The sequence below is a fragment of the Drosophila serrata genome, unplaced genomic scaffold (assembly GCF_035046125.1).
Source record: "Drosophila serrata isolate PLE 108 unplaced genomic scaffold, ASM3504612v1 contig_302, whole genome shotgun sequence".
In the NCBI taxonomy this organism is placed as follows: Eukaryota; Metazoa; Arthropoda; class Insecta; order Diptera; family Drosophilidae; genus Drosophila; species Drosophila serrata.
In genome coordinates this window covers 701,029-720,832 of record NW_028257200.1, presented here as the reverse complement: position 1 = coordinate 720,832, position 19,804 = coordinate 701,029, and the positions used below count along the sequence as shown (strand labels likewise).

Genomic DNA, 19,804 nt, shown 5'->3' with positions numbered 1-19,804 from the left:
AATAATTAATGAGTATAAAAACCTATTTGTTTTTTTTTTGCACAATCATAATTAGAACCTATTAATTTTCCGGAAAACATTTTTTAAAATACAACTTTAATATTATAAATTATATTTTATATTAAACTATAAATCAAACAAATTAGAGACGAATCATATATAAGAATCATTTAGTAAAGTATAAAATACCTAAAGATAATTTGTAATCCACCTTTACAAAGCATCTTCATAAATATCAATTTAAATATTTATATTTTGGTATAAGAAATTTGTACTTAAGATTCTAAGCTTTAACTTCAGCTTTTCTTATATATATCTTATATTCTAATCCTTTCTTCCCTTATCTAATTTTGTAGTTTCATTTTTCCCTTTTTCGATCCCTATTTAGTTCTGTAATGTCTATCTATCTATCTATCCTTTTCTATTATTCGTTTTATTTTTATTTACTTCTAAATATTATTTTCTAAATATTTCTCAATTATTTTCCAATGTGCATCATACTCATAATATTCATAATTCTCTCAGTTGTTCGACTCTTGTCTTGAATTTGGGTCAAACATGCATACTCATTGGCGTCCCCTGGCATCTCCTTTATCACGTCAAGCCCCCCATTCCCCGTGTGCCACCTGAGCCACCTCTCCCCTGTCGGGGTCTATGTCGGTGGTGCTTGGTGGTGGATACCTGGCAAAAAAAAAAGACAAAAAAAAGAAACTGGAAAATCTAAAATTGTATAACCTGCTCTCCGGCCGGCAAATGTGGTTTCCTTCAACCCACTGTAGGCCTGTGGGCCAGGTTTTTGGACTTGGTACGTGTACGAGTATCTTCGTATCTGCGGCCATAAATTTCAGCCACTTTGATCTTGCCACATTGAATGTAAAGTGCTTAATGGGCCCAACGGTTGACCAAACAAGAAGCAAAAACCGATCCGCACTGAACCTTTTGTGTGGCATAAAATTGCATTGTAATTTACAAAAATATTTCCAGTTCTCATTGTATCTTGGTCTTGGTCTTGCTTCTTTTCTTCTTATTTTTTCTAGTTTTTTGTTTGTTTATTTGTATGTTTATTTCGTTTTTGTTTGCTGGTCCCCAAGAGATTTTAATCGTTGTCGCCAGCGTCGCCTTGTCAACGTTGTTTTGGCCCCTCATCTCCTCCTCTCCCCCCTTTTGGCTAGAAAAAAAGAGTTTCGAGCGTTTTTATGCTGCTTTACATTGGCGTCGCATTTTTTGTGCTGCAATGTTGCAGTTGCAATGTTGCTGCTGCTGCTGTTGCTGCTGCTGCTGCCAACATTGATCACGACTGACCAGATAGCCAGGAGAAGTGGCCAAGTCTAGAGAGCTACTTGTATGCCGGCTGTTCGCCCATATATATATATGTATACCTTTTATACGTATTTATATACGGCATTCTTTCTATGGAAACAATTGCATAAAATGTGAATCCTGATAGCAACAGCAACAGCTAAAAAAAGAAGGAAAACTGAGGAAGTCAAGTGGTCAGGAACAGTAGGAGATCGGAGATCGGCAACCAGGAGACGACGTCTCATAGGAAAGACAACAAGTTAATGATTCCCCCACAGATGCTCCTTGGGACAATGGGCACTCATAATGGAGGTTTTGAGAATAAAATATAACAAAGCTAAGAATTTGTGGCTCTAAAAACCAGGAAATAAATACAAAGCAAAGTCAATTTTATTAGCATTTTTGGTAGGAAGATAAATTGTAACAAGGATATTTTAAGGGATACTAAATCTAACTAATACAACAGTATTTCCTTGCACTTGAATGGACACACCTTAGTCCAAGGTTCATTGAAATATTCACACCTGAATGGACAATCCTCTTGGTGCACTTTGGCTATAAAATAATTTCCCAATTGCCACCCTAAAAATAAAGTTGGCAAAAACAAAGGCAGTAGCTGATGAGAACCAGCAGCCAGTAAATCCCAGGTCAGGCGAAAGGTTAAAATGACAAGATTGACAAGTTGAGGTGAGGGGGCGAAAGAGCTCCCTTTGTTGGCCAGAAAATAAGAGACAGAAATGGAACTTTGGCAACTGTCTTATAATTGCCGCATTGCATGTCCGTAGTTTCAACTTTGATATTAGCCAGTTTAGGCCACGGGGAGTTGTAGTTTCTTTTCGGTGAGAATTGGCGTATTGGGAACAGGCGCACCCTCAACAAATACAATCTCATTTACTTTAGCTGGATATGCAAAGTGGAAGCAAAAAAATAAAACAAAACTAAATATATAGCCACGATGGTGGTTCCCCTTTGGCATATTACACTCTTGTCTCAGTCTCATTCTGTTCACAATGCACATTCCGAATCGAAAGAGTTGGTAATTCTCCCTTTTTGTTCCCAGTTCTGTTCCCTGTTTGCTAATTACATGGGAAAATTCACAAGATTGGGACTAGATGTAAGGGTAATGATGATGGTTTCTCCTTAAAAGTAGCCTGATATCATCCTATATACTCTGTAATTATGCTACTGAGTGTGTGGGGTATGCTGATCAGTAGGTGGAATATTTTCATTAAAGCTTAATGAGTCGGGTTTTTCATTGTTTCTGCTTGGAAAAAATCTTTTTAAAGCTTCATCTTTATAGGGAAAAAAACTTATATATTAAATGCTATCCTCCTACAGATTATTTTGGAGTTTACACATACATTTTATGGCATTTCATAAAAGTTGAAATTGATTATAAAAGTCTTAAAATATACCCTTTTGAATTCAAATTATGTCATTTAAGTTTAACGACAGGAATTTACATTTTAAAAAGGGAAATTATTTAACCTGGTTTAAAGTTTAACGATTATTAACAGTTTAAAAGAATTGCGTGTGCTTTTGATTTGGGCTTTAACCATGTTTTTGAATATGCTTTAAAATTATGTAATTTTTAAGCGTATTAATATGTAGATAATAAATATAAAGTACTACTTCTTCTAAGAGTTAAAAATAATAAATAACTTGATCTCAATGACCTCAATCTTATGGCATAAGCCAAAGCCAAAGCAAACTTGCTATTAAAATAACTAAGAATTCTTAGTTAAATTCCATAAAGCTTAAGAAACTTACTTAAAGCCTATCATAGATCACAGTTGAATATATCTTAAATTAAATCTATAAAGTTTTCTAAAGCGAGTTTTTGAATAACTATCATTCAATTAAATACTCTTACTAACTTTATAATATAGAGAACAAGATTCTCTTGAATTAAATTAATAAATTACATTACCTAAGTAATTTTTCATTTACCAGAATATATATGATAGTGTATCTCCCACTTGGCCACACTTGACTTCCACCTCTTCCATAATTTTCCCATTAATTATGTCTCTCAACCTTCAACGCCTGCAACTGTGGCAAAGAGCGATTGCAACTTTGCCACTGCAACAAAGTAATGCAGCTGCAATTCTTCGGCAAATGATGTAAGGGCCCAGGCTAAAAAGAAAAACGCTGGAAGCATTTAACTGACATTTGTTGTCAACCTCTTCAGTCTGCAATCTACAGTCTTCAGGTCTTCAGTCTCCTCCAGTCTTTGGCGGTTAAAAGCCAGTGGTGGAAATGCCACTCGGCACCACTGCACAGCTGTCACAATGTTTTATCATTTAATTTCCAGCATAAAAACAAATCCATGTGAACCGGAGGCAGTATCTGAGATATATAGCAAAATATATATAGTTTGATGTCTGCGGGGGCGACATCAACCCACGTGGGGATTTCGACTTTAGATTTCGATCAAGAGCTCGGGTTCAGTGGCTGAGGCTAAAAATAAAGCAACTGCGAATTATTATTTAACCTGTTGCTGCTTCTTCGTCTTTGATGTTTTAACACCTTGTCGTAGCTTTTTCGGCAAGTGTTTTTATTTTCTTTTTTTTGTTATTTTTGTTATTTTTTCGCCAACGCCAAAGTGAAAGTGAAACAGCAGCAGCTGACACTGCACTTGGGTGTTTGAAGTTGTCGCTGCCTGTTGTCTCTCGTGTTTCTGTTGTTGCACCTGAACTCTACAACTTCCCAGATCTCAGATATACATTTGTATATATATACATTTGTAGCTGCTTTTCTACGAAACTCCCCGTCAACTTCAAACTCCAATTAGAGTGTCAGTTTAATGAACTGCCTCAACGAATAGAGCTTGTCGACCAGGTTGTCCTCCAGTACTTCAGGGGGATTAAATGCATTACAAGATGCACATTTTCATTATGACTTAACCTTCGCTCTTTTGAGCCTTTTACTTCAATTGCATTTTTATTTTCACAAGACTTGAATATTATATTTATCTTTTTTTTTTTGTTATTGTTGCAGATAATCAGCGAATTGGCGGAAATTGTCTACACCGCCTTGGATTACAATCTGCCGGAGGACGAAGAGTGCCAAATGTCACAGGAGCTGGAGAATCTTTTCAACTTTATGACGGCAGATGGTGAGTATTTGGATTTAAAAATAATAATAGTTTTCAAGCTATAAAAACAGCTTCCTGATTACATTTATAAATACTTTCCAGAGTCATTAAAATTAAAACCCTTCTAAATTGATTTACAAAGTCTGGTGTAATTGTTCTACGCTCACTTCTAATATGTGATTCAATCACATCTCTTAAACCATAATTGACTCACTAAGGGGGACTTTGTAATAAGTTCCCCTTTCTATCAAGCTTGGGGGACAGACTTCCCCAAACGAAAACCCCATTTTATCATCCAACCACAAGCGAAAACAAGATGAAGGTTAAACTTGAAATGCCATGATTCACGTAGACTTTTGATAAATTTAAATAATATAAAAATATACAAAGCCATGAAGAGATATGCTGGAGAATCACGAGAATTTGCTTTTCATTTTTTATTATTTTACATTTTATTGCAGAAACCGACGATGATTGCATTGACGAGGGCATCGATGAGGGCGACAAGCGTTGGGACGATGATTCCGAGGAGGAGCGCAACGACACCAAAGAACTAGAGCACATTATCGAGGTAGGTCTCCAATTTTGCATCGATCGTATCTGACATTTGCAATCGAATCGTGTCATGATGTGCCAAAAAAATAGCACCAAAGCCAATGCAAATTCGAACTTTGATCGGCAAAATGTGACTCAGAGAGTCTCAGACGTGGATTTATTTGTATATATATTTCTTTTTTGTGAGGGGGTGCGCCGAGATCTGACCTTTTGACCAGGCTTCAAGGCGCCCCAATTGCCTAAGAGATCTGACATATATAAATAAAGACACACCGAGAGAGAATGAGGCTGGAAACTTAAGTTATTATATATTTTTATTACTTCTGTAATGGAAATATAAAAGAAAAGAAAGCTATAGTATCTTCAAACTGCAATAACCATTATATAAATGTTTATTAAGACATTAACTTTAACCAACATTTAAGTAAAAAATTAACCATCTTAGCTTTGTTTTCCGTGCACTTGCTTCTCTATATCTATACATTTCGATATTCATTGGTGGGAAAGAAACTAGTTTGGCGCACGTTACAGTTAACCAAAGCGGGCAGAAATAAAAGTATCTGGCAGATACTCGCACTCGCACTCGCACCGCACTCGGTATCTATTTCGCGACTAAACCGCAAAACAACAAGCTCCAGTCCACAGTTTCCCCGGGTTCTAATATTTAGATTGCGATGCCCGATCCGATCGACTGGAAAACAATTTCAATTCGATGCCCGGCTCGATTGCACTGGCCGCCGCGATGGTATTAAATAACCGAAATAACCATAAAACCAAACGCTTTCGTAATCGTAGGAAATCAGCAGCAAATCTGTAAATCAGAAATCTGAATCCGCCTTACCGGTGCTGCTGCTGCTGCTGCTGCACTTGATTTCACAGTCAACTGCGCAGCAGGAATTTTCCGCATTTTCCCCCAGATCCAAAAGCAAGGTTCCTCTTGAAGATCAGAGGATACCCGAACTCGAACACGAACTCGATCCCAATCCCGATTTGGCATTGGGGCGTGTGATAAACCTCACACCGTTGCTGATTGAGTTGGTTTTCCGCCAAGGAGGAGTGGAGGAAAGCCACGGTTGGGAGGTTCACCTCTAATGAGCCAATTTATAGAATTGACACATTGCTGTCAGGCAACAGTGAGCAGGCTGGCCCCCTGAATTTTTTTCCACTTGCCTGAGTTTTCTAGCACGCCAACGAAAAGTGGAAAAGTATCTGCAACTAATATGGATAAATTTGCATTTGTTTTTAACCCGCCTCTGGCTCTGTCTGTTGGCCAGCACCGGCGACTGTCCACGGTTAGATAAGATTTCATTTTGGCGGAATAAATTGAGTTGGTCTATATATTCCACAGATATGATTTACGATAATCATAAGAAGTGAAAGGAAATTGCCAACGGCCATAAACGTAATTAGCTCTTTTCGGTATGAAGAATTTTTGTCTTGTATCTTATGCGGGTATTCCCAGAATTTCACAAGGCAAAATGTACATACAAAAAAAATAAAATAAAGTTGATACCGCAAAAAAAATATATGTGTAAAGGTAGAAAAACATTTGTTTGAGGTTTTTCGCAGGAAAAATGTAATAGATACTCGTATATTTTTAGCATAAACAAATAGCTGTGGTTAGAATGTGATATTTTTAGTTACTTTCTTAGGTAACTAAAGTGTTTAATTTCAGAACTAAGCATGAGTTTTATTTGATTGTAAAGTAAATAGCAAAGATATCCATGCATAATTTCCAAGTCTTTTCCTTTTCTTTTCCTATTTAATAAACCATAATCTCCTATTCCCTTTGCAGACCTGCAGAAATCATATAAAAGCCACCCTGCCAGAGAATCATTATAGAGCCGTTTGCAGAGCCCTCGTTACGGAGACCATAGAGCTCCGTGTGTTTCTGCAACAGGTCCTGAACAACGGTAAGTGATCGATGATAGAAAATGTTGCTTAATTAATTAATAACATTTACACGTTTAGCAGGTGCCGAGAAGTTGATCAAAGCCTCGGAATCGTCGGCCACCACGCAACAAGAACTGGCGAAGCTGGGCTTCAACGACTGGGTAAGATTCCTCAAGATCTTTCCCCTTCATTCTCCTTCGTTCTTCTCATCTTCGAGGCATGTGGTTATATAATAGACCATCTCGTGTGTGTATATGCTCCATTAATGGCCTATGGAGTGGCCAAAACAGTGGCTAAGGCGACTCACGATTTGCTTGGCGCACCTCTTGGAGCTCGGCTTTTTGGCCAAAAGCCATCATCATCATCATCATCATAATCATTATCGCAGACAGATCACGAGCATTTCTGGTGGGCTTTTCCGCTTGCGAGTATATATAGTATAAAAAAAGTGAACTATTTCATGCATTGCCAAAATGAAATTCACTTTTAATTTCAATAATTGGCCGGAGGTGGTCGCCTCCATTTCGGCCATCATCCTAATGAGTTCAACGCTATTTTAATGGGCGCTCATACCTACATATATCATCTATATATTTTTGTGACCTTTTGGTGAATATGTCGAGGCCATTCGCAGGCAGGAGTTTGCCATCATCCAACCTCTGAAAACTCATTGAGACACACACGCAAATTGGCCAGACACGCAAACCCAAAAAATTCGCTCTTGTTTTTGTTTCTGCTTTTCAATATTTATTATTCGCGTGAAAACGTATACTAGACTTGTTTTTACCGTTCCGAGGTGTGTTTGTGCTTTAATCAGATCGGAACCCAGAACTGTCAAAGAACAGTTTTTGCCAATTTGCCTTCAGAAATAGTTGATAAGAAGGCGTTTTCTTGCCATTTTTATTTGCATAATTGGTTTTGCCTTACCTTAGAAATGGAGAATATTAATATTGAGTCATAGGGAAATACTTAAAAGTTAACAGCAAAACAAATTCATAATGGAAGAATGTTTTAATTCAGTAAGCTGATAGTTTATAAAAAACTATGTAAAAACAGCTTTAAATTACAAACGAGAATCCTGCAATATGATCTCGTAAAAACGCAATTGTTTTCTTAATTAAAATCAACAGGCTTTTAATTATTTAAGCTGATATTTTATTTGCTTAAAATATCCATATGTGGTTATTAATTGCACTTTTGTTGTTATATTTATATGAACTGCTAATTGCCTAAAATCAACTCTTTCTTTGTTGCGGCAGGTTTTTAAATGAAATAAAAGCAAACCATAAAGGCTTTGTTAAACAAAGTTTTACTGCAGTAATAATAGTGTTATTGTTGAACTGAAGTCGATCTTTTTTATGCATTTTTTTTATAAAGTAGCTAAATTTTTAAGCAAATATGTTAGATGTGAAAATAAGTAAACCTCGAATTGTACTTTGATGTACATTTTCCTTAGCTGGGTTTGGCTTTTCTCCAGCAATGTTTGCATGTCCAATAGTTTAAAAACAAAAGACAAATAAGAGACCTTTGCGTGTGGAATAGACGACACATCATATGCCATAATATTTGCTCATACGGGTCCGAGACTTGCCATGAAATAGACCATAAATATTATTTTATTTTACATTTTTTGTAAACCCCCTTTACTTTTTTGTGGCAATAAATTTGCATGTGCTGAAAGCCAGGGATTAAAAAAGGTGCAGCCCTCGAATGATCCAATTAATTGGCCAGACAGGTGACTAAACAATAGGTACATTTATCTTATAAAGAAGACCGTTTCAAGTGTGTTTATTTTTCAGTGTGTTTGTATATTTTAGGTATTGCAAAACGTAATTTCAGGCAATTGTGTGTTGGGCCTTGATTAAAAGGTCTTATCATTTTTCTAGTTCTTCGATAAGCATTCATTCTCTTTTCCTGCTCTTTGTCTATTGTTTGGCATGGAGAGCGTTTTTCCGTTTTCTTATGAGACTTTTCTTTTATTTGACTTTTGGATTGCAAGAAGTGTGTCTTTAGTCAGCGTTTTTTATGGTGTCTTCTTGGAAGCCAACAGCCTTCAGAATGTCACACAGCCAACAACTGGTTGTTGTGAATAAAACATTACAAACTCAGAGACAGACTTCAAGGGGTTATTATGCTGGAATGGCGGAAATTCAGCTGGTTCTGTATTTCTTGTACTTTTTGCGTTGTTTAAACGTGTTGCTGCTGGTATAGTGGGAAAAGGTTTTCACTGGAAAATCAGCTAGAGTTTCTTATAGGTATTTCTTATACTTTTGTTAGGCAATCACATCCGCAGACTTTTCGCTTAGCTGCCTGCCAAGATGATAATGCTTTCCTATGCTAATTTTCCAATTGAAATGATCCCAATGTTGTACGCACAACAGCAACATCCAAACTCTTCCGGAAGCCGATGTTGCTGCCACACAGCATAAAGGTGTGCCGATGTTGCTGCAGTAATTGAAGCATGGAGCGGCATCTTCAGCGCATTTGCTTGTCTATGCAACATTTTGCGGCTTGTTGGCGATGAAACGATTGTGTCAAAACACATGTGCTGCCATCGATGCCTTCAACTTGAGGCTGTAATCGGACCCCAAAGCCATATTTTACTCCCTTTTTGCCGTTTTGCATGTTTAATGAGGTGTCTCAAAATGCACATTTGGGGTTCGACTTGCGAGAGGCTGACAGGAACAGGAAAGAGTAGTGAAAGTGAAATTGCGGATCACTGTTACATGTGGCGGAATATATGATGGATATAATGTATAATGTGTGGCGGTGTGTGCCCCATTGTGTGCTAAATAGTCTTCCTGCTGCCAGAGTGCAGCATTCAACACACATTACTCATACGCACAGTTAACTTGTCATGTGGCAAGTGGCATGTCTCGCATTAATCAGACGATGCCGATGGCCTGGACCGTCGCAGCGGGAGTCTAAATTATTTGCTAATTAAATGAAAATAATTGCCAAAGTGAAATGTGCCTCTCACTTGACTTAACGGCCGGTTTTTTCTTTCTTATATCTTTGTGTTTCTTCCTGTTTCAAGCACGAGCTGCAGCTGTGGAGGGCATTGCAAGTAGGTTTCAGCATGCTGCATGTTCTTTCAGTCATAGTCATAGTCCCAGTCCCAGTTCCTGTTTCTATTTTTCTATCTATAACCATTGACTTAACCACAACTCTCTAACCGTATCCACAGGCGCGCTTCTGGGTGCAGGTGATCGATGAACTGCGGCGAGGTGTTCGCCTTAAAAAGAGCAACTATGAGCGCACACCCATCGAGTTTGAGCTGACTCCCTACGAGATCCTCATGGGGGACATTAGAGCCAAGTGAGTACTGCTTAATTAAAACCTAATGGAGTTGCCAATTTGACTAAAAGCAGCACTCTAAAGAAATTTATTAGCCATTAAAATAATACGTTTTTAATAAAACTAATACTAGAATTATGACCATAATATCCTGAGTGTTTCAGGAAATTATGCTTAATTAAAAGATAACCCTTATTAGTTACGAAATAATTAATATCCTATATCATCCCACAGAAAATATCAGCTCCGCAAAGTGATGGTTAATGGAGATATTCCACCGCGCGTCAAGAAGGATGCCCATGCCATGATCTTGGAGTTCATCCGATCCCGACCGCCGCTCAAGAAGGTGTGTAAAGCTCCCAAACCCCCCGCTGCACCATCAAATTCCAAATTGAACTATGTCATCAATTTGAAACTCAATTTGAAGTCTAATCCCCAATCAAAATCCTCATTTGGCCCTTGCAGTGTGTGAAATTTTTAAACGTTGTGATATTATTCTCCTCCGCCGATAACAATTTAATTTGCCTTGACCTCCCAACCTTTTGCCTTCTTGCTTTCAAATAAAAATTGTTAGTTGTTCATCGAACACTGTCTAACTTCGAGTTCTTCTTTTCTTTTGTTTTTTTGTATCCATATCCTATGAATCTACACAGGCCTCAGAGCGACAATTGGGACCGCCGCGCATGTGCACACCTTCGCCGAGGGAACAGCTGATGGAGTCCATAAGGAAAGGCAAGGAGCTGAAGCAGATTACCCCACCGGAAGCACCCACACTGAGGCAGAGATGTAAGTAGAAGAATTTTTAAATATTTAAAGTTGTTTCTGATACTCTAAAAAAGGACAGACCATTAAGTATCCGCCTGTTGGTTTGTATAAAACGTTGCATACTTTTGGGAGTTAGAGAACACCCGAATTCACTCTTGAAATCTTTTCTCATGATTTATTCATTTGAATTTAAATAAGGAATAGTATCATTTTTACCCTGCTTCCTTTTCAATCCTCTTAAAACCAATTCCATAGTCAAACATAAAAAAAACTTGGGACACATAGTGACTGCCAAAAATAGATGCCGCCTCTAATCTTTTGCGGGTGTCCATCGCTGGATGGATCCTGCTCTTGGGCTTGGCGGTGTCTCTTCGTCGTGGTCGTCATTGATTCCTAAATTTTAAACGCCAACCGACCATAAATTGTTGTCACCCCAAGTGTACCTGTGTGTGTCTGTGTTTGGGCTTATATAGACAACCGATGTCTCCTGCCGCCGAGCCAGAGAAAGAGAAAGAAAAAAAAGAGAAAGAGAGAGAATGCAGAGGAAAACTCGTTGCCAGCCGCAAGACTTTTCACTGCACTTGTCGCCGTGGGAGCCCCATTGTGTTTGTTTGTTTGTTTCTTTGCTGGTGTGTTTGTGTGTGTTTGCCGGGTGCAGCGCGCATGCCAACATAGATCAAAAACGGCAAAACATTTTCCAATTCATGCACTGAACAAAATATGTGTATAACACTTCAAATCGAACGGTTAAAATAGATTTTCTATATTATTACTCCTTATATTAATATTAATAATATTTCCTCCTAAAAATAGTTTGTCAAAGAATTTCTTCAAATTAAAGATTTAAAAAAATTATAAAACCACCTTAAATTTCGTTTTTCTAAGAGGATTTTGGAAATACTAGAATTTTAGGATACTAGAATCTTAAGAAATTTTCTTCAAAACCTATTTTTAGGAGGTATTATTACTATTATTTTAATATAAGCGTATAACTTTTAGAAAGGCAGAAAAGATAATCTTATTTCTTTATCAGTATTGATATTGAACTCCTAATGTTTAAAAAAAAAACTTAAAATGTTGCTTAAAAATGGAATAGTTTTTTTTAAAGGAATAACCTAGAAAGGCTTATATAAAACATGGCTCAAAATATTTTTCAAGTATATTTAAATCAATCTTTTGACTAACCTTATTAAAAGTTTCTATTATAATATCAAAGAAAGGATAGAAAAAAAGATCTGCTATCAAAAATATTTAACCCCTTTTCTTCCTGTGCACTCACCATCCCGAATGGCCTATCCTCAATCTCGAATCCCCCCCAAATCCCTGCTCCTCTTCCTCCACCAAACTCTACCAGAGGAAGCGTGCAAAATTGTGACACACAAAGATAGCGACAACCCGACGACAACAAAAACAACAACAAAAATAGCAACATTATAGCAACAACAACAATTTAAGCCAAGAAAAGCCAAGGCACGACAACCTCACCTCAGACTATGTTTGCTATTGTTGAATGTTGAATGTTTTTTTCTTTCCTCTTTTCGGGGTCTCCATCTCCGGCTGGGAATCTGGTTTTCCAAAGACTTTGGCATTATTTCCAATATTGAAAACTTTAGACAACAAAATGGTTATATTTTAATTGTGAAACAATTATTTTGAAGATATTTATACGTGAAATTGGAATAAAATGTGTATTCCATATTTTAAACAGTTAAATAACCAGATTAATTTTACAAGAAAAATTCGAATTTAAAATAATAAAAATAAGAAAAGAAAAATTAAAAGTTACATTAAACTGTTAGATAATATGTTAAGATTTTTAAATCCATCATAATTAGAGTCTTCTTTATTTTACTTTGAGTATTTAAAGCTTTTAAAAATTCACAAGTTTAAGATATGATATCTTACAAAACCTAGAAGGCATTTAAATGCCATTAAAGTAATTCTTTTAATTGGAAGATAACACATCATTTGTAATTTATTTATGTTGTTTAATATATTTTCAATTAATTTAATTTCTTTTGTTTTGTTTTAAAGAAAAAAATTAGGATTTTATTGAACTAAAATTGATTTTATGATGAGAAGATATTTATTTTATTTATTACTCTGTCTCCATTCATGCTTCTAATCTATACTTTCTTTAAATACTTTTTGTATTATATTTTAATGCCTATATTATTGTTAAATCAAAGTAATATTTTCTATACATAATTTGTTTTTACATTAACTTAATACATTTGACTTTAAATTATTTTAAAGCCTAACCCAAGGCGAAGACCTAAGCTTTTTCGGAAAAGTAAAATAAAAAAGAGAAGCATACTTATCAGAGATCTATAATAAAAAAAATGATTCTATATGAAGCACCTTTATTAAAAGGGAATCCCATTGAAATCCAATTTAATATATCCTATAACTTGACCCCTAAGGTGACCTCGACTTCAATCAATTTTTCTTTCTCTCATGAAACTTTAATTGCAATGTCCTCGCAAGGGAAATTCAAGCGCTTAGTCATCCGCATGTGTGTTTATGATGCGTGTCCTTGTCACTGTGCCGACGACGTCATCACCCCAAGAGTGACGTATAAATCACCCACGCAACAAAAAAAACAACATTTATTTTTATAGAGTTTAAATGTCAAAACAAAACATTCAAGCTCTCTTTCTGCCCCTCTCTCTATCTCTCTCTGAGCAGGTAAGAGCGGTGTTAAGCGCAGGCGCGAAACGAGGTTGAGTTGACAGCTGCCACATTTCTTGGCTCTCAGTTCCGTACTGAGCTTCACTCGAGACGCCTCGCTTTTCTTAGCCACTTACCATTCTTGGCCAAGTGAAATTAAAAACGAAAGCGGACACAGGCATTAAATAAATAGAATAAACAAAGACAAGAAACTAGTTGAAAAAGTGTGAAAATCATCTTAAAATCAAGTTAAAATCAAGTGTCAAAAGCATGACAAAGTTGTGCCACTGTTATCATCAACCCTCTGTGAATTGAGAGACGAGGGTGGCTTCCCTTTTTTCCGCTGCCTTCCGTTTTCCTTTCTCCGGACTTCAAGTCACCGGATCGATAGCCCCAAATGCAACTGCTGTGAGCTTAAAGTGTGCGTGTGTGTGTGTGTGTGGAAAAGTGCGGAGTGGAAATGGATGCCCGGCCAGCGAAACGTTCTACGGCGGCCTCTGTCTTCCGGTCACATCATGTCCTCCGGGAAGCCGACTTGGTGGACATTGGCAGCGATGCCTCTCTCTATTGCGGCTCCGATGGCGAAACGGCATCAACTGTAGTCAATTCCAGCAACATATCCGGTTCCACTTCCAAGCAGCCAAAAAGCAATCCCTGCCAGAATGAGGAGCCACAGCCACAGCCAACGCCTCGGGCGGCGCCCAGAGCAACAGCCAATAATCCGCCAACTCCCAAGCCTCGTCAGGCCATCAAGTCATCAAAAGGTAGTCAACCCACTAAAAAGTATCCCAAAACGTAACATATACACTTGTATATATATATTGTAAAAAGGGAAAAACAATATATCGCTTTTTTCCCATTGTTGAATGTGCGCGCTTGCTCCACTTTGACCTGGTTTCGATTTCAGGCCGCCCCAAAAAGTGGGAGGCCCTCCGATGGAGGAGAAGTCAGGAGCTGAAGGGGAAGCCACCAGCAACAGACTTCCCCCCAAAAGGCAGGGGGCTCTTTGTGCTCAAGGAGCCACTCGGTGAGGCAACTGCAGTGGCTGCGGTAATTGCCGTCAAGATATGACTTTGGCTTTAAGCCGGAGCCATTAGAGCCACGAACAGCAAAACAAAAGTCCAGAAAAATATGTGCCAAGTTGTGAAGAAGATTGATTACTCTGCCATATGGCATAATATTAACTATGTTTTGTCATTTATTTGTTGCTTAATCCTTGGGTTATTTGTTTATTTAAAAGAATAGTATTTATGATTTATTAAAAGTCACACAAAAATGGGTCAATAATGCGTGATTACTATGAAGGTTGTTGTTTTATTTTGATTTCTAAACGCAAACAATTTAAAAACATGACTAGACAAAGATTTTTGAAGTCTTAAAGTGTCTTTAAAATATGTTAAGGAAAACCTTGAAGTTAGATTAAGTTTTTATGGCTTTAGTTTGTGTATTTATTTTGAATTTTCTTTTGTATAAAATATAAACAATATTGCTGCAAAGGAAACTCTTCAAATTACAACCTTTTCGTATCAAAAATATTCTATTCCAGACCATATTCCTTTAGAAACTATAACAAATATCAAAATAATATGAAATCTCGGAAGAACTAGAAAGATTATTTTAAATACTGATCTTTCCACATTAAGATCTTAATATGTCTTTCAAAATCATTTTAAAACCCTTCAAAATCCATTTCCCTATCTATGTAGATTCCATTCCCAACTTCCTTCTAGACCACCTAAATCGATAAACAAAAACTTTCGTGTTTCGCTCCGGGGCAAAAAGGTTATAGTTTTAGTTAGTGGATATTATGTAGCCCCCGGTGGTCATCCACCAGACGGATCACGTAGCAGTTATTATGGAGCAAAGCTTCGACTTGCATAAAAGCAAAGTGAACTCTGGCACTGCAAAATACAAGTTTCCCAGGCGGCATTATTGCACAAGCGCCGGACGGTGGTTTCATAAGTAGAACCATTAAGTGCGTTGGGTTTAACGGTCTTGGTGGAGTATTAACCAAGAAAAAACTGAAAAAACAATGAACCGGAGCGTCGACAACTTCAGGAGAAGCAAGAACCAAGATATGTCACCTTTTAATGGCGCAATGACATGGCACAGAAGCAGGCAGGAAAAGCCGGTTTTATGGGTTTTGCATGGGATGCCTGCCTGCTCCCCATTACCCAATGATATTCATTAGATAATCTAATCAAGCGTATTTTTCCCACAACTCTTACTTATTGTTTTCGTTGAACCATTTCTCTTGCAGTGCTTCCAAGTGCAAACTCCACGCTGTCGCGATCCCGACAGCGGCTCATCAAAGTGGATTTCTCCAAGTTTCAGGTGAGTTTCCTGCCTCTTACAGCATTTTATGAATATGCATATTAATTTTCTTGCATTTCCAGGACGACGAGCTCTTCTTCGATGAGTCCAGCATCAGTAGCTCCCACTCCACAGCGGCCACCCACCATCACAATCAGTATCCACACCTCAGCGAGCTGCATCGCTGTTCGCAGCCCAAGATGCCACCATATCCCATTGGTGGCTATATGGTGGCCAGCCAGGCGAGGCAAGATTCTCGGGAGACGGCGTCAATGATGCGACCCCGACGCACAAGTGAGTATCCGATTCTAACCGGCGATTGGGCAATCTCTATATATACTCTATGATGACTATAACCCGCACTTGGGACAACTGGGGCAGCACGAGCTATGGGCTACGAGCAAAAAACAAAGCACAAAGTACAAAGGCGGTGTCGGTGTCGGATCGATTGTAATTCGAGATGATTTCAATTGAGAAATATGCACATATTTTAGCTAAGATATTTGGCTTAAAGTTAGCTCACGGTTATGGTTGAGTTTTTTAGAGACTATTTAAAAAAATATTGGAAGTATTTCAAAAAGAAATCAGTCAAGTCCTGGAAAAAGAAGGATAAAGTTCTAGACATCAACTTGTTTAACTTAATAAAAACAAGAAATGAAGTTAACTCCTCCACGCCGAAGCTTGTATACCCTTGCAGATTTAAATTCGATCACTAGGAATTAATACCATATAAAATTATATATATTTCTGATGAAAAACAAAAAAGTAATGCCTGCTTTCATTTCATTTACTCCATTTTCCTCTATTTTTAACAATCGGTTGTATGGCAGCTATATGATATAATAGTCCGATTTTTATAAAACATAAGAGAAAATTTTAGATTAATAAACAAATGGCTATATATTAAATTTGATGAAAATCTGTTGATAACTGGAAAAGTTGTAATATTTTTTCTTAAAATTTTCCGATTGTTCCTATGGCAGCTATATATATGTATGTATATATATAGTCCACCGATTAGCCATGCTCCGACTTATATACTAGTAAAATTATATACAAGAATAACTCCATAGTTTCATTAAAATAGCTTTAATTTGTTCCAAAACAAATTTCGTACATCTGTACTTATGATTCCCAACTTGTTCTAACATCCCCGGAACGAAGTGACTTCTACCGGCCACGTCTCAGATATGTGTAGTGTTACAAAAGTTGCAAGTCATTGTTTATTAGTGTTCAAAATAAGTAACTGATCATACATACTGATCATACATACTGATCATACATTCTGATCATACATACATACTTACTGGTCATAGATATTTACTGATCATATATACTTACTGAACTTACTTCATCCTTGCTGTTCATAGTTACTTACTAGTCATAGATACTTGCTGTTCAGAGTTACTTACTGGTTATAAATAATTACTGATCATAGTTACTTACTGATCAAGAATATATATAATTTATATGGTTGGAGATGACTCTTTCACTGCGTTGCAAACTTCTGATTAAAATTATAATACTCTGCAAGGGTATAAATATATAGTATATTCGTTATGCTAAAGGTTCCAAATCTTTTTTGAGAATATACCTTAATGTATTATATTATTATTTTATTTAAAATATAACTATTCAAAAGCTTTCTTTACCATACAAAAACTATATAAACTGTCCCCTGATTAATTACCAAAGTTACTTTGCTTTCATAACATATAATTCATAGCTTTAAGACAAAAAAAAAACCGGCTTACTTTGTGCTTTAGTTTAAATGGATTATGGCCAAGCCATAGCTTTAATTTTGCACTAAAATATATATTTTTTATGGGTTTAAATTGCAGACAGAAAGTTGTAAAAAGCTCTCAAGACAAATAAAGGCAAGGTTTAGCTTACAAATATTTTTAAACTAAATTTAAAAAACTGTCTTATAGCAATGACAACTAACTGTCTGCGATATGGTTTAAGTTTTTATGATTTTAATTTATTTTATCTTTATTTCTTACTTTTCCTTTCCCTTCCACAACAACAAAAAAACACAAACTTAATTTCGCAAAAAGGTATTTGATCGTATTTTTCTGTGAACACAAATGCTAACTTATATATTGTTTAAATTAACTTTTATGATTTTGTAAGACACAAGCAAAACGCCCCTGCAAAATCGAGTGTATTATACTTAGTTTCCAAAAACAAAAAAACAAAAAAAACTCGCACTAAGAACAAAAAAAAAACACCAGTCAAAGTAATAACAAAAAGAAAAGGAAAGTTTGGTGTGGGCAGAAAAGTTAACAAATTAACAACAATTTGGCGATCGGTTGAGGAGCCACTCACGCACACACACACTATGAGCCGCCACCCACACACACAACACACACAAATATACACAACAAATAATCTCGAAATATATTTTGTAAAAAAATAAAAACGAAAACCTAAACGAAAACGAAAGTCTTCTGCAATTTGCCTCTTAGTATTATTTTATATCACGCACCCAAAAGTAGCTTTCTCTCTTAATTTTTGATTTGCCAAGAACGTAATAATGTATTTCCAACTTTTCGACTTCAAAATGCCAAACAAATTACGCTTAAAAAAAATGAATCAAAAAATATATATAAACAAAAAAAAAACGAACAAAATTAAATGCTGCCGATAACCAGTGGAGCCAACGAGGCAGGCGCCTCCGGAGGAGCCATCCTTCACGGAGGACGAGTACCACAGGTTCTACGACACGGCCCTGGAATGTAAATATTTGCCAAGATAAATGATATATAAATGCATTGCCATCTTGCATGATAACGTCCACCGCCCACATATGTATCTATATATTGGAACTCGAAGTCAGCTCAGTCTCATGACAGCATTATCTCACAGCTTGCTTTAAATAATAATAAACATTTGACCCTGGCAGTCGACACATTTAACATTTAGCATTTACCACCGCCACAATACCTCCTTGTCCTTTCTCGTTTACCTCGTACATACATACATAGCTCATCCGCAGTGTCCTGACCCTGACTTATGGCTCTGGCCTCCCTCTGCTCCCTCTCGTTGACAGCTTACGACCTGGCCACTCAATGCGAGTCCAGGCGCGCCTCCCTGCGACGCCACACCATTGTCGGGTGTCAAAGTAATCTGGACGAGACGCACTCTATGCCGCCAACGCGGCCAGAGTCGCGTCAATCGGATGACGTCAATAAGGAGGTAAGTCCGGGAAACAAAAGGATGTGAAATATTATTTAAATGTTACTTTCCCTGCAGACACCCAAACGCAGTCCTGTGGATCGTACAAATCCCACAGACGAGGCGGCCAATTCAACATCCTCGCTTGGGCCATGGAACAAGTCCTTTATGGACAAACAGACCTGGATGGAACGGGGGGACGATCGCCTGTCCGTCACCCTGGCGGAGATCGTTCACATCCGTTCCGTCATGACCAAGGCGGAGCTGGAGGGCCTGCCGATGGACGTGCGCGTCAAGGAGGATGTTGAAAAGCGTCGCGTCTGCTTCCTGTGCCTGCGCACCCGCTTCTCCTTCTTTGGCCCCTGGGGCATCCAGTGTAAGCTGTGCCAGCGCACAGTCTGCGCCAAGTGCTACACCAAGGTGAGTCTCTTTGAGAGTCCTTTTTGAGGCAGGAAGCTAACTTTGATTAATATCTTTCCAGATGCGCATCCCCTCGGAGCACTTTAGGAACGTGCCCCTTGTGTTGATCTCACCATCGCTGCTGTCCAGTCCGGCCAGCTCGAGCACACCCTCCCCATCCCATCACGCCCAGCAGGCGCACTCGTCCTCGACAGGGAATATCATGGATGACCAGTTCCCCAAGTCGCTGATCGAGCGTCTCCTGCGCTCCGAGTCAGATCGTAAGGTAGGGATTCAGGTTATACTTTGGAAATAAACACCCTTCTAATATTTCACTTT

The 19,804-nt window shown here is 37.6% G+C and overlaps 1 protein-coding gene across 8 annotated transcripts in view; it reads left to right on the top strand.

Moving 5' to 3' along the window:
• Positions 1-19,804, top strand: part of spir (spire type actin nucleation factor) — a 44,340-nt gene that overhangs the window by 22,767 nt on the left and 1,769 nt on the right. Inside the window, exons 3-15 of one of the 8 annotated variants that reach the window (XR_015272667.1) lie at positions 4,300-4,417; positions 4,858-4,967; positions 6,747-6,864; positions 6,923-7,005; positions 10,032-10,162; positions 10,376-10,487; positions 10,795-10,927; positions 15,837-15,910; positions 15,973-16,183; positions 17,947-18,627; positions 18,942-19,087; positions 19,145-19,486; positions 19,548-19,751. Coding sequence is in view for 6 of the 8 variants with exons in the window: in XM_086837209.1 (XP_086693335.1) it covers positions 4,300-4,417; positions 4,858-4,967; positions 6,747-6,864; positions 6,923-7,005; positions 10,032-10,162; positions 10,376-10,487; positions 10,795-10,927; positions 15,837-15,910; positions 15,973-16,183; positions 18,544-18,627; positions 18,942-19,087; positions 19,145-19,486; positions 19,548-19,751 (1,866 nt within the window). In the remaining 2 variants the exon portion in view is untranslated. Of the gene's footprint in view, positions 1-4,299; positions 4,418-4,857; positions 4,968-6,746; positions 6,865-6,922; positions 7,006-10,031; positions 10,163-10,375; positions 10,488-10,794; positions 10,928-11,491; positions 14,341-15,836; positions 15,911-15,972; positions 16,184-17,946; positions 18,628-18,941; positions 19,088-19,144; positions 19,487-19,547; positions 19,752-19,804 lie in introns of those variants that run through there. The other 7 variants (XR_015272668.1, XM_086837209.1, XM_086837211.1 and 4 more) reach the window with 7 other exon arrangements.